A 27,732-nucleotide genomic window follows, 5' to 3' on the forward strand; every position below is an offset into this window, starting at 1 on the left:
AATTCTTGACAACAATGGAGGTACGTAATTTCATTTCCGCATTAGTTTTTCTTGTGTTTGTATTATAATAATTTAGAAACATATTTTAGCATAAAAATTTCTAACAGTTGGTATCAGAACCAATTAACCTCTGCCTTGATAGGAAAGAGTTCTCATTTTTTATATCATAAATATGACTTGATTTTGGTTTCTTTTTTAAACTTCCTGACATATTTTAGGTTAAAAATCATGAGAATATAACATTTTAAATATTTTTAGTCGATAAAATACTCATATTATATATGAATATTTGGTTATATTAATTCATGCTTATGAGTCAATTTTATATGTTTAAAATGTCTAGTGACTCATATAATCTTAATTAATTAAGAATTAATCACAACATCCTTAATTAATTAAAATTATATATAAAGTTAAAAATAAGAATTACATAAATAATTAGACATAATATTATGACTGATTATATTTAATATAATAATAATTATCTCATATGATCTTTTATTATATTCAATATAATTAATTAAGATAAAATATCAGATTATTTTCATAATTTACCGGATTATGAATTGGAGTATAATTTGATAGTTTTATCATAAAAATTATTTGAATATATTTGAATTAAGAATTTAGCTCACAAGCAATTTTTATGTCATGATATTAATCTTTTGACATATTTCACATTGGTAAAATATGCAATATAAACTATTAAGCCTCAAATTTTGATATAAACATGTTTGATTTTATGTAGTTTCTCAAATTGTTAATTTCTTTGATATTCGATGTGATATTTCCGAACTTAGGGGTGATAACTATAAGATATGGAAGGAAACATTTCTCCTCCATTTAGGGTAGATGAATATTGATTATGCTATTAGGAAAGACGAACCACCTACCGTCACTAATACTAGCACTCCAACTGAGGTCACGTTATATGAGCAATGGGAGCGATCCAATCGGCTTAACATAATGTTTAGCAAGACTAAGATAACTGCTGACATATGTGGTTCTATTGACCAGCATGAAAAGGTCCGAGATTTGCTACAAACTATCGATGAATATTTTATCACTTCGAAAAAGACACTATCAAGTACCATAATGATAAAATTCTTATCCCTTAGATTCACCAACATAAAGGGTGTGCGTGAGCAAACAATGTAAATATGAGATATTATGGCTCAACTTAAGAAACTCGAAGTTAATATGTCAAAATCTTTCCTAGTGCACTATATTCTGAACACCCTTCCACATCAATACGGGTCTTTTAAGATTTCATACAACACACATAAGGATAAATGATCAATCAATGAATTAATGATCACGTGTGTTCAAGAAGAAAAGAGGCTAGTGATGAAACTCGGTGAGATTGCATTGGTAGTAACAATTCATGGGAAGAATAAAAGTAACAAAAATTAAGCCAATCAAAAAGCTCATCAGTAGGGAAAAGGTAAAATACCACCCCAAGTTAATATCAAGAAAGAATCAAAGTATTTTTTTTTTGTAAAAGGAAGGGACACATGAAGAAGGAATGCACAAAATTCCAATAATGACTTGAAAAGAAAGGTAAACCAACCTCGTTTGTGTGTTATGAATCTAATATGGTTAATGCTAATAATAACACCTAGTGAATTGACTCTGGATCAACAATCCATATTGCAAACTCTTTGCAGGGTATGCAAAACCTAAGGAAGCCGGTGGGAAGTGAGCAAAGCATCTTATCAGGTAATAAGATGAACTCATATGTGGAGGCAATTAGAACATGTATTTTAACTTTAAGTAATGTTTTTGTTTTAAAATTAAAAATGATATTTTATGTACCAAGTTTCTCACTAAACTTAATTTGTTTCCAAACTTGTACCAATTAGATATTCCTTTAATTTTAAAGACACATCATTTTATTTATTATATAAATCTGATTGTGATGGGAAAAATATTTTATTTGATGGCCTTTATCGTATTTTCTTACAAAATGATGACACTCAAAGTTCAATGTATGTTCGTGCTGACACTAAAAGGTGTAATATTAACGAGGACTTCTCTATGTTATGACATCAGAGATTAGGACATATCTCTATAGAGAGAATTAAGAGATTAGTTAATGATGAGGGTACTTAGTACTCTTGATTTTACTAATTTAAAGACATATATGGATTGTATTAAGAGAAAGCAGACCAACAAATCTAAAAAAGGTGCTAATAGGAGCTCAGACATATTATAGATCATTCATACTAATATATGTTGTCTAGACATGGACACATATGGTCAGAAATATTTCGTTTTCTTTATAGATAATTACTCACGATATATGTATATCTATTTACTTCATAACAAAAATAAAGCATTGGATGCATTCAAAGTCTTTAAGGCTGAAGTTGAGAACCAGATAAGCAAATTAAAATTATGAGATTAGATAGATGTAAAGAATATTATGATAGATATACTGAAAATAGACAAGCATATGGTCCTTTTGCTAAGTTTTTTAAGAACATGAGATTGTTGCCTAATACATTATGCCTGGTTTTCTAGACCAGAATGGTGTTGTAGAAAGACGAAACCAAACATTATTAGACATGATGCAGAATATACTTAGCAACTCCAATCTTCCTAAGTTCTTGTGGACTGAAGCACTAAAGATGACTGTGTATATATTAAACCGAGTTTCAACCAAGGTTGTCCTAAAGATATCATTTGCATTATAAAAATGTTGGAAACCGAGTTTGCGACATATGTGCATTTGGGGATATCCGTCTGAGGTCAGGATATATAATTCACAAGAGAAGAAACTAGACCCGGGGACTATTAGTGGGTATTTCATTGCATATGTCGAAAAGTCAAAATGTTACAAGTTCTATTGTCTATCTCATACAACTAGGATTATGGAATCAAGAAACGCTAAATTTCTTGAGGATGACATGATTAGTGGGAGCGATCAGTTCAGGAACATAGTTTCTGCATATGATCATATAGAATATCAACTTTTCACGTCAAATGATAGATTAATTATAATTCATAGCACTCCTCAAGTATAAACTAGTGATGAATAACCAATTATTGAGATTCCACAAGTTGTTGACAGTATTCTAATAGATCAAGCAGTTCGGGAATTACAACAGCTCCTGAACAACTAGATGAACCACAAGTTCCTTAGGGAAACATTAGTACAATATCAAGAAGATCTATTAGAAATAAAAGATCAGCAATTCCCAATGATTATGTTATATATCTACAAGAATTTGACTATAATATTGGAGCCAAAAATGATCCTGAAACCTTTTCACAAGCCATAAGTTACAAAGAATCAAATTTGTGGCACAATGTTATGAAAGAAGAGATGAATTCCATGAAGAGAAATTGAGTTTGGGATCTTATAGAGTTGCTTAATGAAACAAAGGCTATTGGTTGCAAATGGATATATAAAACTAAGAAAGATTCGTTAGGCAACATTGAGAGAAACAAGGTAAGACTTATTGCAAAGGGATTTACTTAAAAAGAGAGAATCGATTATACAAAAATATTTTCCCCTGTATTTAAGAAATATTCTCTTCGTATCATTTTAGCATTCGTCGCCCATTTTGACTTTGAGTTGCAATAAATGGATGTGAAAATGATCTTTCTTAATAGAGATATAGAGGAAGAAGTTAATATGAAACAACATGAAAGTTTCTCCTCTAGTGTTGGTGAACACTTGGTTTGTAAGCTTAAGAAGTCTATATATGGTTTAAAACAAGCCTCCCGCCTATAGTATTTTAAATTCTATAAAGTGGTTTTTTCATTCAGATTTGTTGAAAATCTCATGGATTAATGTATATACCAAAAGGCGGAGTAAAATATATTTTCTTGTTTTATATGTGTTGGGAAATCATGGGGGCGACATCACATGCGCAGCGGAAGAACAAAAAAACAAAATCCCCGATTCCCAAAAAGATGTTCATCGTCGTGCGAAGATTGGTGCGCAAAAATCCGCGAAACATGAAACTGTGTATAGAGTAGATTGTGTTACCTAGGGAGATCGTATATCCCTGTTTCCTTGCAGATCCTTAGGAGAGGGTAAAGGAGGTCAAGCGTCATCCTCTCTAGCGATAATCCACACAGCAGGGTTGCGACGACGCTCCTCAAAAACTCCAGGCCTGATCTGAGGTGGAGAGGAAGAGGAGAATAGGAAAGGCAAGCAAAGGCTCTAGCCTATGAGGCTCTGAATCCCTCCTATTTATAGAGGTCCCCTGTCAAACCCTAATGGGTCCTCCCCTAGTGGGTATTGGATCTGCATCCAATAAGACAAGGGCTCCGTCGGATATCTCATATCCGAACCTCTACTCATCGCAATACCTACCATATGTGTGTGACCCTCTAGGCCCAATATCGAGCTGGCCGTGAGTCATACCCGTCAGAACTCCTTCTAACTCAGTGAATTATTATCTCTGTAATAATTCACTTGACTCATCGACTACGGACGTACTAGGCCACTACGCCGTAGTCCCCAGACGATACAGGGGAATCCAATCCATTGGACCTGTCTGTCCTCAGTTACCGTGTACCTATAGTCCCTCATCCATCTAATATCCTAGAGACCGTATATTGAGCATGGTGTTGTCAGACCCATACGGTTTCTACTCGAGTCTTGCTCTAATCGGATTCTCCCGGAGAACTCTTTCTCTCTCAACCCGAATGACCATGGCCAGGGATTTATCTGAGCAAGAACACATGGGATATTCCTCTCATGACGTCGAGAGTGGATGATCCTCTATCGACACTCAATAACCCTCGTAAGGTCGACTACCACTCCCAATGACCAGCTGTACTAGCTCTGGGACAGCCAAACTTATAAGTCTGGTATCAAAGAGTGGAGCACTCATACACGACATCCTTGGTGTCTCAAGTCTAAGGACCAGATACACCACTAGGACTACGGAATCGCTGTCTGACAATAAGGCATCATCAACCATCCAGCATTCCGTAAGCAGATCAATCGGTGAACTCATTCTCCAATGAGCACCTGTACTGTATCCCTAGTGTCCCTACACGAGCAGCTATGAGACCAGGTGCATCCATCATATGGACGGGTATACAGCACACCAGTCTATCCGGTTATCACGATGTCCCTCTCGAGTAACCTATGACCGAGATTATTTAGGATATGTGTTTAAAGGTGAATCGATCTCATTATCGTGATCTCATCACGATCCGATTCTCATTGCACAAATCCAAGGACATCACAATATATATATATATATATATATATATATATATATATATATATATATATATATATATATATATATGCACATATGCAATAGTTATAAAGTGATATACGTCAAAATATAATAAGCAAAAAGGTTCTATATCAAGTCACACGTGCCATCACTCACGTGATTGGCTTGCTGGGCACATATGACTAGCAATATGTAGATACTATTTTGCATGCAACCAATGATAAGGGTTTGCTGCATAAGGTAAAACAATTTCTTTCTAAAATTTTTTACATTAAGGATCAGGGTGAAGCATCTTATGTCATTGGTATTACGATCCATAGAGATAGACCTAGAGGTATTTTAGGTTTATCACAAGAAACCTATATCGATAAACTTTTAGAAAGATTTCGGATGAAGGATTGTTCACCAAGTGTTGCTCCCATTGTGAAAGGTGATAGGTTCAATTTGAACCAATGCCCAAAGAATAACATTGAAAGGGAATAAATGAAAAACATCTCATATACTTATGTTGTAGGAAGCCTTATGTATGCTCAAGTTTGTACTATACTTGATATTGTATTTGTTGTAGGGATGCTAGGTCGATATCAGAGTAATCTATGTATGAACCACTAGAGAGCTGCAAAGAAAGTGATGAGGTATCTACAAGGAACCAAAGATTACATGCTTATGTATAAACATACAGACAATCTGGATATGATTGGTTACTCAGATTTAGACTTTGTTGGTTGTATTGATTCTCATAAATCAATATCATGATATACTTTTACGATGGCTGGTAGAGCTATTTCTTGGAGAAGTACCAAGCATACCTTGACTGCTACTTCTACCATGGAAGCTGAGTTTATCTCCTGTTTTGAGGCTACTTCACATGGTGTATTGCTTAAGAGTTTTATTTTTGGGCTTAGAATCATAGATTCTATTTCTAGGCCATTAAAATTTTTTTGCAATAATTCAGGTACTGTCTTTATGACTAAAAATAATAAAAGTCAAAGTCGAAGTAAAGAAAATGGTCATTGAGCATTTAGTCATAAGAGAACGAGTAAAAGAAAAGAAAGTGATCATTGAGCATATTAGCACTGAATTGATGATTGCTGATCCTTTGACTAAAGGCATGCTACCTCTGAAATTGAAGGATCATGTAGAGAAAATGAGACTTAATTACACTTTGTAATTATATTAAAACTTTTATATATATTGTAATATTTTCTCATTTATGTGCATATTAATTTGAGAAAATATATTGGTATTGGACCAAGAATAAACAAAAGGTTTATTCATTAAGTAATATTACCATATTAAGATTAAGAAATTAAATACATTGTGATACATGGATGATAATACTCGCTCTTAAAAGACTTATCACAATAAAGATTAATTTAAATTATTAAGTGAAATGTATGGATGAGAATGTAATCGTTATTATTAAATATTTTATTTAATAATAATATAACCATTCTTATTAAGTTAATCATTCATTTTTTTCATTCTTATAAAATTAGTGATAATAAATATTTTTGATAGGAGAACATTGAGAGTTTTAGTTCATGGGCTCATCATCCCTCTTTTAAGTCTAAAGGATTTTCTATACGATCAAAAGTTCTGAGCGGAGAACTACAAAATTTCAAGGAGAAATTGTTGCTAAAATTCTTGACAACAATATACGTAATTTTATTTTCGCATTAATTTTTCTTATGTTCCTATTATAATGATTTAAAAACACATTGGCACAAAAATTTCTAACAATCTCGAGTTGCAATCCCTTCGTCTTTGGAATCTTATGCTTGGATTCTTTCCTTCAAGCTTGGATTTTATTCGATCGGATTTGCTTTTTCATGTATGGTTCTTTTCAGATTCGTGTGACAAAACCTGTCAAGAAACTGATACATTTGGTTGCTTCCACTAGAAAGGTATAATTTTTCTACACATATTATACTGAGATGGACGAGTTCATTCGTTTCATAGCTTATCGAGCATAGATGAGCAAAGGGAAAAAGATAACCAAGATGCAAGGAAAATCTCCAAATTTAGATCGACTTATAAAAGGTTGATGACATTCATCTCCAACAAGACTCAGCAAAGTTAGTAGTTACCTATCCCATTATGTCATTTTCAGTCGTAAATTATAAGCAGAAAAAAAAAGGATTGCATGATTTTTAGGAATATGGATTTATTTTATATGGGTGGCAATTGTTGATCAATGAGTGAAATAAACAAGAGTAAATTGCTGATCACCAACATTTGACATGATATCATGATCCATCTACAATAAAAAAAATTCTGTATTCTCTGCCTCTAGAAGGCCAGAAGTTGTTACTTCTTCTCTTCCTTCTCTTTCTCTGCCTCTGCTGCCTTCTTCAGCCTGGCGCCGACCAGGCGCTCGTTCATCCGCTCGACTCGAAGCTTGGCGTATGCCTTGAATGATTTCATCTCGTCTGTGACCTTCACGAGCTCGACCGAGGGCTTCTCATGAACAATGGGCATGTATTGGCCTGTGACCTGAGTAGCAGCTGTGAGTTCTTCCGGAGCAGAATCTCCAGCCTGAAAGAGGGAATGGTGCACCATTAGCATAGGAGTAGTGATCGAATACCAAAATTACAATTACATTTAGCTTGCCTTAAATTTGCGCACACGCCTTGGGAAGATGACGAGCTTAGCCTTATACGTCTTCAACCTCTGGACATTCGCTTGGAGACCCTCGAGTGAGCGATTCTTTCGCCTATGATCCACTGCAATGCCAATTGTTGGAGCAAGTTTCTTAGGAATACCTGCGGCCTGTAATTGCAACATAAACAATCATTATTCAGAAGTACTATATAATTTTTGTATTAAACAAATTTGGTTGAATATTCATCCGTAAATGTTTTATTGTGTAAAACATGTTCGAGCATATTTTATCAGATCGTTATGACGTGGATCCTAAACCTTAGTTCATGGAGATCAACCTTTATACCATAATGCTTCTCCACACTCAGATAATACCACAGCTTAAGACAGAGATCTAATTGCAAGATTAGTAAAAGAAAATAAAACTAGGCTAAGCATAGAACTAAGTTATTTTTTGAAATCACAAGCCACACAGCTTCAACCAATCCTTCAACAAAGCCCACAGAGAATTTTTCAACCAGTAACCTAATCACCTTAGACAAAACACTCACTCCAATTCTCTAATAAAGTTATCTCAAAGAAAGTAAAATTTCTGCTAAAACATCATTTTTTTCAAAAGCCATTAATACTCATCACTATTCAAATGGAAAAATCGAGAACATTCTGTAGCAAGAGAAGTATAATTATCAAGTTTGCTAAATAAGAAAATTTCTATCAACATACAGTAGCAAGGAATACAAAAATTTTCACCTTGAGTTCCTCAAGAGTAAATCCCCTGCCTGCTCTGGATTTCATGTTGTACTTGAGTGTTTGACATTGAACAATAGGGCATAAAGGTCCAGAAGTTGGGCGTGGGAATATCTTTACAGCTTTCTTCTGTCGTGCTGTTAGTTAGACCCAGATGATAGATTGCACCATCAGTATGATAGAGTCAAATAAAAGAAATAATACACAACTTTTTACTAGCAGAACAAGCAATGACAACAATCCATAATCTCCCAACTATTTAGGGCTGGTGGCTGCATAAATCTCATCGACCACTAAATTAATATAAAAAACAATATCCTTAATTCAAGAGGATTTAAATCTTTACCTGTAGTTTCTAAAAAAATCTTCTTAGGTCTTCTTCTATCTATCCTCGCATCAGTAATACTATTGTCTCATTTTAACCACAACATCTATAGGTTAACATAGAACATGATCGTACCGTCTTAGACGATGCTATCATATTTTGTTCTCTATCGATGTTCCATCTAATTGTTTACAAATGAAAACAATTCAAATTTTCTTTTCTGGTAACATCCAAATATCCATTTTAATATTGCCAATTCCAATCCAAAGCCTGAATGAAAAAGATGGAGCATAGTTTAGGCCACTAATAACCAACATAAAATTGTGACAAATCTCATGAACATGGATCTTAAGCACTGAAATATACAAAAACATACAGGAATCTAAAACCCATATAACTTGGCGATCTATATCTAAGGAAATATGCAAGTATAGATAGGCAGGAAGAATATGTACACACCGATGCATCTTCTTGTTTTGCGGGCTGGTTGGCTGAACCATGTCTTCACATAGTTCTGCCAGTGCTTCTTGAAGTGCCCATTTGGCACGACATTGTTATGTTTAACCATTGTTCAGCAGCTAAATAACAACACAATCGATAAAAATCAAATTTACAAATCTCCTTCAATAGAACACTGAACAGCATGAGAACTCAATATACAAACCAAAAATCGAAGTGAAGGTGAAAAATAAACCCTTGTAACGCTTCAAGGGTGACAAAATAACAATAAAAAAATTTCCACTTGACATTAGACTCAAAAGGTGATAGCATAAGTAAAGACAACATAAAAGGGAGGGAAAATATCAATCTCTACAAAAACACGATTTCCTGCCTAACATCGTTATTGTGTATCCATCAAAAAGAGACGTAGACGACTAGCAGAAGGATGAAAACATGAAATTACGCAACAGAAACTCGATCTATTATCTCAAGCGATTCTCGAACATAAAATAAAATCTAAATGAACAGAGATTTAGTTAATATTTTGCAGCTGCGATCAGGAAACGAGCCCAACACCATTAAGCATTCACAAAGACACATTTCCAATCTAATGCGATAATAAGGCAAGGATAGGCAAAACACACATACGATTCTCTTCCAACTCAATAGTCCTGACATATATTTATCATCTTACTAGCTTCAAATCAACCTATTAGCTCATCATATGATCTCGTGATACAGCATCACTATATCCCAAACTAAAGCTTCAAATGAAATCAGTATAAGGTCCAAAGTGGTTCCTTTTTTGATGAAGAAGAATGCAAACAGGACGGGGGGAGAGAAACGTAATAAAAACTAAAGGAACAACATAAACAAATGATATCAAAATCATTGAATAAACCATTTAACAGAAGACTTCAAATTAAACTGAAAACGGCAAAAATTTCTTCCTACAGTGAAACCAAAGGATTAACTTAACATTCTGGCACGCATCCATAATTACAGCATCCAGGATCATCTACCTACCAAAACGCGAATACAATCAAGAAAATTGACCGAGCAGAGACCGATAGAACTCACCAGGGTCGGACACGTCTCAGACTTCGCCTTCGCCGCAGTTGGGTTTGCCGAAGGGCTTTTAACGCGTGATGGTGCGACAAACACTGGCGAGAGGAGTCGGAGGGGCAGCAAACCCTAAGTTCGACGGTTGAGATCAGTCCGCAAGTTCGCACGTGACAGGATGAGATCTTGGATTGGAACCATCTGCACCGTCTGATCGGCGAATCACCGTTTAAGACGATGTGGCCGATGCTTTTGGATTATATATATATATATATATATATATATATATATATATATATATATATATATATATATATATATATATATATATATATAATTTCACAATATCGTATCTCACTTCTCCCGGGCGAGGTGTCGATTCGACGTCATCTCATTTATATATATATAAATTAATAAATATATATTTATATATATACTATTTTTATAAAAGACGATGTCATCTCATTCATATATATATATATAATTTCACAATATCGTATCTCACTTCTCCCGGGCAAGGTGTCGATTCGACGTCACCTCGTTTTTACATATATAAATTAATAAATATATATTTATATATAAATTATTTTTATAATAGATGATGTCACCTCATTCATATATATATATATATATATATATATATATAGAGAGAGAGAGAGAGAGAGAGAGAGAAATGAAAATCACTAATTATGGAGGAATGCATAACGATTTTTTTAATAGATAAAGATTTTATGAGATATAAATAGTATAACATCACAAAGAAAATTATTAAATTACCACTTTGTACTCCTATTTATCAAATAAGAAAAAAATTATAAGCAATCTTCCAAAAAAAACATAATTAGAAATTTTTAGAAAAATATTTTTAAAAGTTTAAAAATAATTTTTTTTTTTAGAGTGATAGGAAAATAATGATGTGGTTCACACCTCAACATCACATAATTCATACTTGGATGCTACGTGCGTGGCTAATACCTTAATATTTATTATATAGTTGACATGTTGATGCTATGTGATTGATATGCCCCTAATATTTAGAGTATATATAATTGATACAACTTTGTGCTCTCAATAATTAGATACGCCTCTACAAGCTTAACAATCTAAAAATCACACTATAAAAAATCCTGGCTCTTCGACACACAATATCTCTCATCATTTTGCCAACACCTCATCTCTTGAATTGACTTAAATATTAAAAAAAAATTTATCGAGCACACCCCAAACCTGAGTTTTAAAAGGGTTTGAACTTTTTTCAATGCTATTAAAAGATAAATATAGAATATGATCTTGATTAACTTCAAATCAGATTTGAACTTTACACGAACTATTTAGATAATAAAACTCATTTTAACCGTCCGGGGAGAGAGAGGAACACACGACAAAATCAACTACATTTTTTAAATAATTTGAGAAACAAGCATTTAATCTAATTTTCTCTATTTATAACTTTTTTTATAGCAAATACCAAAGAATTATCAGACATTAACATCTCAAATCACTTAAAAAAGAACGAGTACGCGTACCAAAGCTTACATGCGGGCATCGCATAGAAGTCCTTTTCCCTCGTTTTTTTGTGGGACCGACCTGTCTTCCCGCCACCCCTTGTTTTTATTATCGCTATTATCCTAATTATTCATTTCTTTATTCTACATAGAAAAAGATAAAAACAAAAAACACCAACTAATATAACGACCTCGTCGTGACCGTTTAAAGTGGAGGCTCCAAACGTCGGCTCCTCACCTCGTCCCCTCTCCTCCCTCACTCGCCGATCCATCAGCTCTTCCTCACCTCGATTGCTCCCCGGATTTCCCGATCCAAAAAGCCCCCAGGATCTGCGTTCTCGGTGGCGTGGAAACCCTACAGCGCCGCGCTCTTTGAATCCGTGGATTGCCGAATCTGGGGTTGAATCGGGCGTGGGGACGCCGTCTAATCGGTTCTTGTGATTCTTGATTTCGAGGGCGCAGAGGTTGCTGCGACGGGAGGAGGCATGACGAAGGTGGTGTACGAGGGATGGATGGTCAGATACGGCCGGAGAAAGATCGGCAAGTCGTTCATCCATATGCGGTACTTTGTCCTCGAGACGAGGCTTCTGGCATATTATAAGAAACAACCCACGGATAATATGGTACGATCCCTTTTTTTTTAATGCTCGATTTCGTTTACTCTACCTTACATTTAGATCCCTTAGTTCGTCGATTTCTTCTGTTCTAATATCATTTTGATTCATCATATTCTCGTTTTTTAATTCTTGTAACATCAACCAATTTCATTGATTTCTTCTGTACTAATATCATTTAAATTCAACATATTCTCCTTCTTTTAATTCTTTTAACATCGTCCCATTTCATTAAATGGGCATCTTTTTCCTTTTGGTACCAATTTAGGTTCCACTCCAGAGCCTTGTTATAGATGGGAATTGCAGAGTCGAGGATAGGGGCTTAAAAACGCAGCAGGGTCATGTAAGTTTTCTTTATTTTACTTTTAGCTATCTACCTTCATGATTTGTTTTAAATAGGACAGACATAGATTCAATTTTGGCATTATCTAGGTAATTATACTTGGATTTCTAAAATGTCCGATGTTACCTCAGAAGTGAATTTCTCCTCTCCATATCATTTCCATCGATCAACATTTGGAGATTCTAAAATTGAGTCACCTGATTTTTCTTCGAAGAGCCTGACATGCTCCACTTCCGATGAACCGCCGGAAAGACTGTTATGCCTTAGCAACATGGAGTGTCTGAAAAGGACTAGATGCACATGAAATGAGTTTGAACCAGCTTGACAAGCTTTGGAGACTATTGACCAGGAAATAGTCATTTCTCGGGAAAAGAAATAAAATCTATCAATTGTTAATCAATGGAAAAAGAATCTTTAGTGAAATTTCAGAGAGATCATACTTCTATTCAGCAAATAGAACTGGCTTCCAGTTCAGAAACATAGCTAACCAAATCTGAATAATTTCCTGTATCAGGATTGTCCAACGTAAATAATGGGGTGTAAGACTAAGCCACAAACTTCAAAATGCAAACCTATGCTTGAACCGGAGATGAGAACATTCTGATGGAACTCATCTATTATAGGGACAATTGAGGATAGAGCAAAGAGGACCAAAGGCTGGTAGGTATTTAAACATTCTGAGAAACAGATACTGCAACTTCTAATTATTACCTTTTTGTACCACATTCAGGAACCACGAGAATGTTGGATCCTCTTCATGATGAATTAAGGCCCTTAAAGAGAACATAAGAGATACAATAAAAAATTACAAGGAGGTACAGCAAAGGATTCTCCAGAACTCCTATAGTGAACAAGATATCATCTGAAAAATGCAAGAGAAAGAAAGAGAAATCTTATGGCAAGATAGGTTTCAGTATATGTAGCAATATAGGAGAATTTGAGAAACTATAATAGCTTCAGAAATGTGCCACTTTGTTAGTACTTGAGTACAGAATCTAATATTTATGTAACAAAAACAAATTTAATTTCTATTAATTTAACTAGGGATGTTGCACTAACACAGAACTTAATGGCAGGAAAATATTGTTGTAGGAAATTCTAAATATATGGGACTGCATCTACCCTTTTTTAGAAATATTTCGTGGAAATATCCATGAATGTAATTCAGAGTTACATGTTATGCGGATGAGACAAGTAATTCAAACTTTCAAAGTATTTGATAAATTACCCAAGGAGTATTATACAAATATAGTATTTGTTTTTTAGATGTTCACACCAAGTTATCATAATTCCTACGTCTCACACTTTCTATTATGCAGATTACTGATTTCAAATCTTTATGCAGATGTCTCACCAGCACGGTTATGTATAAGGATTGTTTGTGGCATGGGGGTGTGTCTATAATTTATTGTCATGTATGTTACCATACTATGTTGATTGACAGAGGCCAAAAATTGACTAGCTTTATGTTAGCATTTCTGACACGAGTCATTATAGTGTATTCCAGTACCATTCAAGCATGACAAGCGTTGATATGTGCTGTAGCAAATCTGTAGATTCAATATACTCGGTTCTTTATCTTTTGAATATCATTTGAAATTTCTAAACAGTTTTTTACTTCTACAATTTTGATTGTTCAGTAAGAAAGTTTATGGTGTTGGTTAGTCAGCACTATGAAATATGAATTCTCAATATCTTTTACCTTTCATGCTTCTAAAATGTTATGTGCCATTAGTTGTAGTGTCTTAAGCCTGTTTGGGTGAATATATTTTCTGGAGTCACTATTTGGGTAAATATTTTACTAACAAAATGCTGTTTCAGATGGTTTATGTTTTATGTGTCTACAACAAAAAAGAGAAGAATCAACGAATGATGGTAGGTGATAATTCCTTGTCTGTTTCACCCATTAGACTTAGCTGTTGCTTTAAGTTTTAGATTGAAGGTGGATTTTTATGTTCTTAAAATTTGGTAAAACATATTAACACATAGCTGTATTCCACAGATGGCAGCATACAACATCCAGGATGCTCTTAATTGGAAAGAGAAGATCGAGTCTGTTATAGATCAGGTACAGAAGTACTATATGCCACAGGAATTTTAACTTCTTAGTAGACTTGTTCATTATCTTTTGCATGACCTTTTTTTTTGCATAAGTTATTCCTATCACTTTTTTGTAACAGCAACATGGCTTAGCGACCGGTAATGGTAATTCAACTTTTGTTTCACGTGACCTTGGAATGGATATTGAGAGGAATGCTTCTTCCTCTAGTCATGGAAGGAAGTAAGTGACAGAATTTTACAGATTCCATACTGCCACTGGATAACTCAATTTTTTTATGGTAGAGTCATCAGGTCTTGGGATATCTGTGTACTGCCAGAAATTATGTTTTATATATTGGATTTGGTTTCCAGTTTCTCCATTAATCCTGAAAGGAGTGCAAAATATATCTTTTGGTTATTTCTGGTTTTTTTGACAATCAATTTTCTTTCCCTCCTTTTCCCAATCTTGCATTTTTATAATTTGTGTCATTTCAATGGTAGTGTTACCATCAACTAATTTTCACTAGCTTCTTGTTTATTGTGTGAATTCTAACATTGTGTATAAATGCCCACTCCTATGAGCCAATCTGATTTAAAAACCTTCACAAACTTCATTTAAAGTTTCAAATTGAAGGGCTTAACTTTTGGTACTTTTGCAACTTTTATAGCCAAAATGTAGCTTTCTTAAAATTTCAGTGTTTGATATAATTTTCCGAAGGTGCAGTTGGAAGAAAAATAATTCCTAACTTATCTAAAAAGGAATTCTAGTGGAACGTCTCCTGTACCTACAGTCCTGTATCTCAAGAGAGATTCAATATGCCCATAAGTTAATGTTTATGGATGTTTGAGTAGTCTTAATGATGGGTACTAGATCAATTTCGATGATCTGGTGGGACCGGAATGTACCGGTCAATACCAATGTAATGCATAGTACATCAGTACGTATAGGTGCTTCAAAGACGCAGAAGGAGAAGAGGAAGGCATAATGGAGGAGGAAGAAAAAGAAAGAGGAAGGCATAATGGAGAAGGAGGAAGAAAAAGAAAGAGGAAGGATGAAGAGGAGGAAGAAAAAGAATGAAGAGAAATGAAGGAGAGGAGGTAGAGGAAGAGGAGGAAGAAGAGGAAGCAGCAAAGGAGGAAAAAGAAGGAAGAAGAGGAAACAATAAAGGAGAAGATGGAGTGTACCGGAATGATAAACGACCATGAAAGGTAGTACGACATTGCCGAATGACAGTGGCAGTAGGAGCGATGTCTTGAGAAGAGGGTTGTTTGGTTTTTTTATATGAGTTAGACCAGACTGTACGAAACGAGGGCAGTCTATGCACTCATCCGCACTTAGATTGGCTAAGTATGTACTGCCCCTTTCATATAATTTGAGTCGATACGATAGTCTTTGGTTTTAGACCATTTTCGGGTGGTACGGTGGTCCTTGGTCTTAGATATATTTTCTATTTTTCAAAATAAATTGAGCCTGGTTGATGATTATAATAACCTTTTGATTTCTGAGGGTTCGAAGGTCTGGAAATGGTCTCGCACCGCATGTCGTTCTTGCTATAGTACATAAATACAACTTAAAATTGAGTTATTTTTTATTGCATGAGTGGCGATAAGTGGGTAGACAATGAGCAAAGTATGGAGTGATACTTTCCTTCTGCTTGGGACCCCTATCTAGTTTTGTGTCACTCGGGAGTTTCTAGGATGCTAAGCTGACCAACATTTCGTGTTGTTTTCTATGCTTATTACAACACATGAGAAAAAAGGGGAGTCTTTTTTGACTGTGCGATGGAGCAAAGAGGAGGCGGGTTGATTCTTGCATAATTTGAAGAGATCAACTTATATTAAATATCAAATTTGACATGTTTGAATTGTAATTAAAAATGTTAAGGGCCAACAATACTACCTAAATAGAGAAAGGAGAAAAATAATATTGAAGAAAGAAGTCATCATGTTGGTTTGTCCTTCCAGCATTGATATGCATCTAGACAAGAGTTAAAAGATTAACTATGATAAGGCTAAGGATAAAATATTATTAAAAAAATAGTGAAGGTACCAACTAGTTTAGCTGGTATAGATTTTGACAGTTTACCACAAGATCCTGGACTCGAACCCCACCTTCGTCACTTACCCTTGGCAAACGAAAAGAAAAGGAGGAGCAAATGCAAGCGACAAGCGAGGATAGTTTCATAGTGGAAGAGACCGAGGAACTTGGAGTGTCATGTTCGAAGATCCTAACATTACTCTTTTGCCAAGTCGATAGCAAGCTACATGTGTGAGTGTGTACAAATCTCGTCTAAGTTTATAGCTGAGTTTAGGGTTCTTTGAAGAATCTATCCATCCATCATTTCTTGTGGTGGTATGAAATAGATTCTCTAATTAAGAAAATGTAGCCGACAGTCCCAAACTATTGGTAAAAGAAACCTGAAGATCAAATTTATGTAATTCTCTAAAACCGATATTAGATGGATTTGAGGGTCTATTCGATTCATGTTGAATAACATCCTGAATAGATTTGCTAGTGTGAGTTAAATTCATAAGGAAATGGATGCTTGGCAAAATGAGTTTTGCATGTAAATGATCATTTATTCAGTCAGACCATTCATGGGGCTGTCCAATTGTTTTCCTAGTTGTTAGGACAATACTGCTTCTCGTGGGGTGGCAAGGTCCAAACCTGATGCCTATAAGAAAAGACTTTTGTTATACTGATTTTTATTGCTCGAATATGAAGTTTGAAAATGTAAACTCGCTTCTTCTTTCATAAGATGTATAAATTGCTCCAGCAATTTGCATGCTTGCCTTCTTCTCTGTTTTAACTAAAATATCTTCTTGTTGTAGCCCCGAAGATGAAGAAGAAAACAATCCCAATTTACCTTGGCGAACAACGACTGGGAATGGTGCAGATTGACTGACCTTGAAATTATGAGTATAAAATGCTACGTACTTGCCAACCAGTACTCAGGATATGATTTGAATTCTTTCAATTTTAGGCCCTCCTGATTCAGTACTTGACTGGACACGTGATCAACTTTCTCCTAGAAAGCACTGGCGACTAGTCAGGTGCCAGAATGGCAAGTTTTACTTCTTTCTTTTCTTCCTCTTTACGCATCCTCCTTCCCTGTATTCCTGCAGTCATATTGACGAATTAGTTTGAACAATGAGCTTGTCCTTCCAAATTTTTTTGATAAAATGACAGAATTTTTGACAAATTGCAGGGCTACGAATTTTTGAAGAACTTCCAAGAGCCGATCACCTTGTATGTTGTAATTGCATGTTTAGAAATTAGTGAGTTTTAAATTTTAACATGGGTAACATTTCATCTTACTAATCACGTACAGCCAAGAGGCTACAGTAAGGCAATGAAAGCAGTTGGCGTGGTTGATGCCACATGTGCAGCTATATTTGAGCTTATAATGAGTATGGATGGCACACGTTTTGAGTGAGTTTCTTCTTGTGATCGGTAACTTATTTTCTCTTGGCCTCTTAATTGTTTAAACATCTACACCTTTTTCTCCATAGGTGGGACTGTAGTTTTCAGCATGGCGACCTTGTTGAAGAGGTTGATGGACATACTGCTGTACTGTACCAGAGATTGCAGCTGGAATGGTGCTCAAGGTAATATTTTGCAACTTAATATAGTAACCTATCAAACGATAATCGTTCTGTTTCTTTTGTAGTTGTTCTTACTGTTTATATTCAACCTATGGTCTGCATTGAAGTTAAAAGAATCAATACTTGTGATTTCAAGTTTTGTACAATTAAATTCTAGTGCTATTGTTTTATTTTTATAGAATAAACTTGTTTTCTCTAGTTAAAGCATTCAATCCATATTGAAGTTATACTATTGAAATGTGTTTTGAGCATAAGTCACTGTTCATATTTGCTATAGCTTCTAATGAATAATGTCCTAGCAGGACATGATTTGGGAATCATATTTGCTTATTGGAAAGTGGTACTGATGCTAAATAAGAAGGCTGTCTTAGGTTATATTGATGTTTGCATTTTGTTTTTATCGATATTATGAATTATTTTGAGATTTCTTATGAAAGGTAGGAAGCATTTTAGTCTAACTTTGAGCCCATGACCATAGCAGTTTTTTTTTTAATGCAGTTGTAGAGATGGAAACAAGTGATAGGAAAGTGTTGGCATTTAGTAACAGTTGACTATCTCTTTCTGCAACAAGAGGATAGTGTTAGACAGAGGTCAATTTCTAGCAAGATTTTGGAAATTCTTATTTTATGAGATCTTAGATCTTCCTAGTTTGGTCATATTGTTCATTTTCTTATCTATCCTTGTTATGAATCCCTCTGAAAGTTGGTTACAGTTGCATGCATCTCAAGTCATTATTTCCCTTGAATATAGTAGGTAGTGACTTGAAAAAAAGGTATAAAAGAAAAGTGTCATTTTGATTCTTGATCACAAAATTTAGATTTGAAATTCATTAACAATATAGTTACCAACAAGAAAGTCAGTATTACCTCCACATTGTAGCTGATTCCCTTGATTGAAATTCTTGAAGCAGGATCTAGGGTATCAGCACAGGGCATGACTGGCACATAATCTTCACATTCACAGAACGATGTCGACAGCAGGACATATGAGCTCATTCTTTGTGATTGGTGATTAGCGATTAGCTGATGACCAAGGTTTAGTGATGGATTCCTTGGATCAAAACTAGAGTTTTTTTTCTGTTGACACCACTCCAAGTGAAATTTTACCAGGGCTTAGTTGGCTCCTGTTCTCACATATCTCCAATAGAATACATGGACCTAACAATCAACACTTTGCCAGTACACTTATTATCTGTAAATGTATTTGTACATTCTTCATAACTTAGGTATTATAAGTCTTTTGATGCCTCCAAAGAAGTGTAACATCATTCTCTGTTGCTTCCAACTACTCATGTGCCACATGTGCAACTATCTGATATGGATCTCTCATTCAGAAAACCTTTTGACATTACTGCAGCATCTATACATCTCCACTATTACTGACTTTGAAGAAGTTACTACGCTTGAAAAAGAAATCTGTGTGCTGATGTGATGCCATCTTAAATATATGAGGAACGAGTAAAAAATTGGTTGAGGTGTAAACATGTATCACAGAATTGCTAGATTTTTGTTGAATAGGCAGTGACAATAAAAAAATTGTTCCTTTTCGGCAAACCTCTTGGTTATGCCTGATCATTAAGTGAAAACTTTTGCTATCACACAATTATTGGTTTCCACACCGTTTAAGCATCGTGTCTTCCAGGTCCAGAAAAAGATACCATTAAGAAATCTTCAAACATTATTAATTTAAGATGCATGCTTCTGCAGGATTGTGTGGCCTCGTGACCTTTGTTATGTACGTTATTGGCGGCATAATGATGATGGAAGTTATGGTCAGTATTAAAGTTATGAAACTTGCTTTTGCTTATCACATTATGCAGCATTCATGGTGTCATGCTTCTTGCAATGCAGTTGTCCTGTTCCAATCTAGAGAACATTCAAACTGTGGTCCTCAGCCAGGATTTGTGAGAGCCCACATGGAGAGTATGTGCATATTGTCTTTTCGATGAGTTTGTGATTGACTGTAATAGATTATTCATGTGTTACTCATTACTTAGGTGGTGGGTTCAAGATTTCACCCCTTAAACCTCGCAATAGGGGACCTCGTACTCAAGTCCAGCATCTTATGCAAATAGACCTTAGAGGGTGGTTTGTGGGATACTTTCCTTCATTTCAGCAGCACTGTTTACTTCATATGTTAAGTAGTGTCGCAGGTATCAATCTGGACACCAAATGCATAACATGACATCAGTCTAATAAAGTTCTTATACCTTCTTCTGTAGAACATGCATGATATATCATTTCTGGCAGGGATACGTGAATTGTTTTCCCAAACAGATGAAGTCCACACAGCACCTAGGATTCCGATCATGGTCAGTATGACCTCAGATTCTGTTTCTTCTGAGAAGGAACAGAAAACCCAGGAGATCAGCATTCAGCCTGGTGTATCTTTGGACCAAGTGTTCACTGATAATACACATCCACTTATTTTAGATGAAGATTCTGATGATGAGGAGGACACTCACATACTTGATGCTGAAGAAGAGGTTTGTGTGCTGTTTTTTCCAATTTATATGCGTGTCTCATCAATATGGTGATTTTGAAGAGCTTTACCATGCAGGGATCCACAACCAAAACTGGAAACAATACTACACAAACAGGTTTGCTATGTGGTACATCATGCTTTCATATAATTTTTGTTATTAGATGGAACTAGGTTCTTATTGCCATGTTTTCCAAAAAAATATTGAAGAGATGGATGTAGATACTTCAGATAGTTTTGATACATCCTGCTTCTCTGGCAATTTACGATGGGATGATGATGAAAATAGTCGTGATTGTTGGAGACTACCTGATGGAAATAACTTCAAAGTCCGAAGTGAAAATTTTTTTAAAGACAAATCCAAGGTTGCTTCTTCCTTGATATGATCTTTATACGATTTATTTGTTTTCATATATTCTCTTTCATTCTTAAGCTTTTAGAAAAAAAGCATTAATTGAATTAAGTTTATGCATTTTGGTTAAGATTCCTGCAGGAAAGTATGTCATGGAGCTCGTAGCAGTTGATTGGTTGAAAAATGCAACACGAATGGATAATGTTGCACGACGATCAGGCTGTGCAGCCCAAGTAAGTTACATATGTGATTCCCTAGGTTCCAACTACAAAATGATTCTATATATTTAATTGGTCATTGTAAGTATTTTATTGGCTCTTGTTTCTTTTAAGATTTCTTTGATTTATTGACTTTATTAAGGATTAACCTCGAGACCTGGTTATCCTCCTTTGGAATATTTTAGCAACAAAACCTGCATAACAACAATGAGATCAAGCCATAAGGTGCCAACTGCAATGTACTTTGATTAGAATTGTTACTTGGTGAAGGCTTTCAGAAATATCATTCAATAAACATCATGGTAGGGGTAACATTTTCTCAGAGTAACAAATTTACTAAATATTGCAAAAATAAATATCCCTAATTATGAGAATAAGCAGTTGCCTTTCTGCATTATCTTTCACATGTAATGAGAATGATTTTCTCAGATTTGTATGAACAACAAAGGACATCATCCGCAATAAAAACTTCAGGATTAGGATTGGAGTTATACATACTTCATCATTTTCATATGTACAAAATTGCAAAAAGATGTCACCTTTATTCATGGGAATAGTTATTTGCTTTTCTGCATCATCTTTCACATGGAATGAGTGTGAGTTCTTGGATCTGTATGGTACAAAACAGCAGAAATTCTGAAATAAGAACTTCCGAATCAGGAACGGAGTTATATATGCTTAATCATTTATAAAAATACAATTTATTTATTATGTTCTCCTACTAGAATCTTTCATGTTATGATGAACCCAGGTCAAAGATGAGCTTGAGCACTAGTAATTCATGAACAATAAGCTAGTTGTAGATTTGGATCATCTTTTGGGTAATTAGGCTCCATTAGCTTTCTTAGTCATTGTTTCTCAAGTAGTGGACTGTATATGTTTGCTTGTCTATGAGTCCTTATATAGTTTCTAGGATGTTTACTTTCATAATGAGGGTTTAGTTTTCACCAAATGTTCCCATGCTGAAATATTCTGATGCAAGGAACACATTGACTTTAGCCTTTTGGCTCCAGGACTTAATCTCTGTCCTTTGGAAATCTTTCTTGTATCAAATCATAAGATCATTCATTAGAATTAATAGAATCCTTTTCTGAAAATATTTATGTTTATCATTTAAAGGTGCTTGTGCTTCTTATAAGCTTTAGTACTAATCTTTTAAGTTGCACAGAGTGACATGTCATACAATAATTAAAAAGAACTCCACAGTGAAATTCTTGCTTTGAACTTTATAAGGACTTACCCAAGCAGTTTCCTTGTCAAAAGGGAAGTTTTGGTCCATAGATGAGTCTCTAAAACATGTATCTTTGTGGACCAAGATTTAAATCCATGATTTGAACATTTACCAGTGGTTCAATAGATCTGTGTCACAACCATCAGACAATCGATGTCTTCAGTTCCTATTTTCTATTTCTTCTTTCATGGCAGTATGAAGAGTTTCTGCACATGGAAAGTCTTTGCTAGTATTCCTAAAGTTTCCGCAACATAGTTGACCTAATTACATGGTAACCATAACCTGATTATTAATCTACCATATTGACTCTAGGACACCTGGAATCCTTCCATGATAAAAGAGTTCGCCTTTTTCCTCTTCCCTAGTCGGAATTGATTTGAACATTAATCTAATAAGAAAATCTCTAGCTATTATGCATGCAACTCACACTCACTTAATTTTGCAAAATATTTAGTGGAGAATCCAATCCAACTTCAATGGCCCAAATAAAGAACTCAAATAAATAATTAATAATGTATACAATATATGTTAACCTTAAACAAGTTATAATGTGTGCATTTCTTAGGTACACGGACATACCTCTAGATTTTAGTTCGTATCTGTAAATTCAGTCCTTGTTTATATTCTGTAATCTGTTACACAAGTTAAAGAGGGTGTCACCATTCAATTTATTTTATGTTGCTTTGAATTGTAATCAAAAACCATAAATATGAGTTTTTTTTTGGTATTTTTATCATCTACGTGTTAATCTAATAAAAAAATTCTTTTCTTTCTTTGCCTCGTAGGGTTTTGTACCTGTTTAGGTTTTCAGTACAAGAACTTATCTGAATACATGCATAACATTTATAAATTTAGTTTTAACAGGAGCTTACTTTGCCATAGGTTGCTTCTGAGAAAGGACTATTCTCTTTCGTCATAAATCTGCAAGTAAGTTTTTGATTCCGTACTTTACTTACTCTTAAACTTCTCTGCATTTAAAATTTACTGAACATCACTTATTTCACAAGTTATGAAATTAGTAGTTCCAAAAGATTTATGATGCTTAGACCAGAAAAAAAAATTCTAATATGTTATTTCCTACACACCTGCCTGATAATGTACATTTGTAGAAATGCACATTTGTAGAAATGCAGCAAAGGATTACTGCCAGTCAAACTTATGATGTTGTTGGTAATTGGTTTTAGCCCTTAGAATAATTAAGATGAATGACAGAGACTATGAATCCGTAGCAACACTTAGATGTGCCATTTCCTGTGGGCTTGGCACTACCAATCTGTGTTCAGGTTCCGAGTAAAAGGAGCTGCTTACACCCAGACAGCTTTAGAAACACTATTACTTCACTAAATTTGGAAAGATTCAGCTTTGCCATCTGCTTACTATAATTTTTGTGAAACTTTGATAAAACTGCAAATATCTTGCATATTGTAAACTTATGTGAGTATCCTTTTAGTTAACAATAATCTAAACTTCATCAGACTTTGGCAGTTGTGAATGTAAATTTTAATCCGAACTCATTTAGAAACTGTCCCTTAACCTTCAATCAATAAACTTCCAGGAATCAAAATATTTCAGACTCCTGACAAAACATGACTGACCTATTATGATCTTAGATTTGTTTTGCCTTTGAAGAAGCATAAATCATGATCGATCAAAAGTTAGAAAGGATTCTGTTGCATGTCTTGAAACTAGTCATTGTGACAAATCATGGGCAGGTTATTCTTCTTAATCTGTATTGAACCCTGTTCTAACCTCAATTTAAAGATACATGATAGTGTGAGCATGCATGTATCTTTTATAGGATGTCCGAAAGTATCTAATACTTCAGAAAAACATACATGATATCTGCAACATTTGAAGGGTATATACACCAATTTTCCTGTTATAGGTGGCACATAAAAATTAACTCTTCTTCGTTGTATCTCAGCTCATCTTAGCTCGTCAATAACTTTCTGCTCTTGTAGATTCCTGGATCAACCCATTACAGCTTAGTCTTTTACTATGTAAAGAAACAACTGGAACCAGGTTCGCTACTGCAGCGGTTTGTCGATGGAGACGATGAGTTTCGAAACAGTAGGTTCAAGCTCATCCCATCCGTCACTAAGGTCACCATCTTACCACCAAAATAGTTCTTTTGTATAAATTCTCACTTGTACTATGCCATATACCTGGATCAGTATCTAAGTAACTTTTGCAGATTTATTGTTTAATCATAAATTGAATCACAGGGCTCATGGATTGTTCGCCAGAGTGTTGGAAGCACTGCTTGCTTGTTGGGAAAAGCAGTTGATTGTACCTACGTTCGTGGAGAAAAATACTTGGAGGTAAGACCCAAAGATGATACCACATAGCTCTCAAGAACACTTTTTAAGTTTCAACTTTCAATAATTAGAGAATCAGCAAGGAAAGACAAAGGCCATAGAGGTCAAAAATTATCTCTACTGGCATCTGTGTTGTAATCTGCAGATAGACGTGGATATTGGTTCTTCTGCAGTGGCCAATGGAGTGTTGGGGCTTGTGTTTGGTGTGCTTACATCATTGGTAGTTGATATGGCATTTCTTATTCAGGTAACCCAGTTTGCTTTCTTCTCAACTGATATTATACATGTCATTCAACTTTTTTTTTTTCTCATGGAGAATTGCTTGCATTCTTTCATGCATAGAGAATTTAACACATCTTTGCATGTCAATTTGAATATCCCAATTTAGTTTCACATTAGAAGTGAAAAAATATTAATACTAATTTACAAGAATATGATGGGTATGCTATGGCTAATTTGATTTTAAATATTTTGGACCGATGATTTACGTTCAACAAAGTTAATTATTTTATCAGATCTGATCATGACATGAATTCCTTCGCATATAAGTTTTCTACCATCTATCCCATGATTTCTCATGTGAATTTGGTTGCCTCCTGGAAAACCATGATATAGATTTCAACCAACAGCAATAGTTTGAATAATTGTCATAATATGGTGATGATCGTAAAGTGACTTATGGACCCATGCTAAGAGCAACGATAAAATATGTTGTTATAATGCTCTATCATTCTTGCAGGCTGTCTCTCCTGATGAGCTCCCAGAGCGGCTTATTGGTGCCGTTCGAATTGCACATGCCGAGCTCTCATCTGCGGTCGTTGCAGATCTTGGAGACGATCCTTTAGAAGAATGACTGCTTCACCTTATGTCGCCGTGTCGATCATTCGTTCGCGAAGGCAAATTTCTCTGTTCCTTCTCCAGCTATCGGCAGGCTTGGGATACGCGCTCCAAGCAACGCTTCCTCCGGTTGCATCAGCAGTTTTGATCATATCAAGAAGGCTCATCGAGGAATTCGCCATCAGAAGCTGCCTCAAGTCCTCAAGGTGTTCGATTAATATTTACTTCAAGTTATATAGCCAGGTTTTGCATGCATTCTTATGCTGCTTCTCCCTCGGCTTCTTTACCTGGGCGAGTTGGGTACATCACTAAGAGCTCTATTCCTCGTTTTATTTACATTTTGCAATGTGAAGTAGACATGTCCCACAATTTTGTTAGCATCGCCTTCACCGACATGAATTGTTTTTATCCTATTCTAATAAATCAAATTCGCAGTTAACAGTTCAGAATTATATTGTGATTTGGTAGCTCCCTGAAGAATGCTACAATTCATGAGATCCTAATCTTACATTAGCTGTTAGTCGATGATCTAACTCGACCATTCACCTTTTTCAATCTCGACTTGGCGTCAACGATATTGCCCTAAAATTTTGAACATTTTTAAAAAAAATATAATCTCCAGTAGTTTTGATTGCAATGGTCTTTGGATCATTCAGCCAGTTGAAGTAATCTTGAGGCTTGGATGCAGGCAAAAGGCTCAATGCTTGCATGGGAGAACTCTGACGGTCCATAACTTGTGATTCTATAAGTTGGTAAAGGGTTAGTCTTCTCAAAATCTCTTATAATCTTTTCGGGACCTAAAAAAGAAAACGGATTAGAGAAAATTAAACTCAGGATCTACAAGTAATTATTTCAAAAATTATTTTATAGGTAATGCAAATTACAAATATGGACTTCACGCTCTGAACGATCATGTGATAAAGGATCCAAAGTAGTCCACTATGATCAAAAGTTCCCATAAGTGCTCACATGATATTATTGCGAAACAAGATAATGAACCAACCCTAAACATTACCTTAAAGGTTTATCTAGCCATGTGCCACTTGGTTAGCTTCTGGATATTATATTGGCTAACACTCTACGTCACTCTACGAAGTTAGAATACTCCCAAAATAGCTACTTGGATGGTTTGTTTTTGGACAGTTTTGTCACTACGCGATGACTACACGTAACCTATGTTTATAAGCTTAAAATGATCATAAAAGTCAATCAAACTAGGGCAACCAAACCTACTACAAGCCCTCTATATATTGTGCATAGCATGAACAAAACCAAAAGACTTGGACATACATGAGTGTTGCATCAAACCCCATGTTTATAGCTTTATAGGTGACATTCTCCCCTGCTTAATCCTCCGACGTCCTCATCGAAGTCTTTGTAGACACTGCATCTTCTCACATTTGTTGAATCTTTAATCTTTTACTCCAACTGTAACGTGCCTCTTGGCTCTCAACTACACTATCATTGTTGTTAAGTAGTCAACTTTTGATCCGACATACTGCCTCAACTCGTCAATAACTCTGCCTCTAGTGTGGGTCGATCGAGTTGTGTTGATTCTTGTTGGTTCCTTTAGATCCTTCTGATGAAAAAAAAGACCTTCTTTATTATATGTCAGTCTCTCAAATATCACACATCACTTGAAATGGGTGGACGTCTGTTGGAGCTTTAACGAGCATTGCCTTATAAATTTTGATTTTGATTTTTTTTAGTATTTCCTCCGTAAAATTTGTCCATCATTCCTCTTCCACTTAGTTATCATCTCTAAGTAGGTTTACATCACTTTCGCTTTTGATAGGTATTA

The 27,732-nt window shown here is 35.1% G+C and overlaps 2 protein-coding genes across 4 annotated transcripts; one reads left to right on the top strand and one right to left on the bottom strand.

Moving 5' to 3' along the window:
- Positions 1–7,357: 7,357 nt before the first annotated feature.
- Positions 7,358–10,538, bottom strand: LOC135583340 (large ribosomal subunit protein eL13z-like). Of its 2 annotated transcripts, XM_065146152.1 has the most exons (5): positions 10,405–10,538; positions 9,343–9,461; positions 8,562–8,695; positions 7,821–7,979; positions 7,358–7,745 (listed from the first exon to the last, which is right to left on the bottom strand). In XM_065146152.1, the coding sequence occupies exons 2-5, from the start codon at positions 9,449–9,451 to the stop codon at positions 7,518–7,520; spliced, it is 630 nt and encodes a 209-aa protein (XP_065002224.1). In that variant the 5' UTR covers positions 9,452–9,461; positions 10,405–10,538; the 3' UTR covers positions 7,358–7,517. The 2 variants fall into 2 exon arrangements, with proteins under 2 accessions (XP_065002224.1, XP_065002225.1); XM_065146153.1 differs by lacking the exon at positions 9,343–9,461 and having other exon boundaries at positions 10,405–10,485.
- Positions 10,539–12,122: 1,584 nt separating this feature from the next.
- LOC135583343 (protein ENHANCED DISEASE RESISTANCE 2-like) lies at positions 12,123–26,359 on the top strand. Of its 2 annotated transcripts, XM_065146151.1 has the most exons (22): positions 12,123–12,514; positions 12,774–12,848; positions 14,670–14,723; positions 14,851–14,916; positions 15,029–15,129; positions 17,721–17,779; positions 17,873–17,953; positions 18,098–18,138; positions 18,221–18,321; positions 18,402–18,497; positions 20,201–20,265; positions 20,345–20,416; positions 20,491–20,646; positions 20,744–20,979; positions 21,054–21,093; positions 21,186–21,340; positions 21,459–21,560; positions 23,659–23,703; positions 24,738–24,878; positions 25,002–25,097; positions 25,240–25,341; positions 25,834–26,359. In XM_065146151.1, the coding sequence occupies exons 1-22, from the start codon at positions 12,377–12,379 to the stop codon at positions 25,945–25,947; spliced, it is 2,136 nt and encodes a 711-aa protein (XP_065002223.1). In that variant the 5' UTR covers positions 12,123–12,376; the 3' UTR covers positions 25,948–26,359. The 2 variants fall into 2 exon arrangements, with proteins under 2 accessions (XP_065002223.1, XP_065002222.1); XM_065146150.1 differs by lacking the exon at positions 21,054–21,093 and having other exon boundaries at positions 21,140–21,340.
- The last annotated feature ends 1,373 nt before the right edge of the window (positions 26,360–27,732 follow it).

The sequence above is a fragment of the Musa acuminata genome, chromosome BXJ3-4, assembly GCF_036884655.1.
Source record: "Musa acuminata AAA Group cultivar baxijiao chromosome BXJ3-4, Cavendish_Baxijiao_AAA, whole genome shotgun sequence".
Lineage (NCBI taxonomy): Eukaryota > Viridiplantae > Streptophyta > Magnoliopsida > Zingiberales > Musaceae > Musa > Musa acuminata.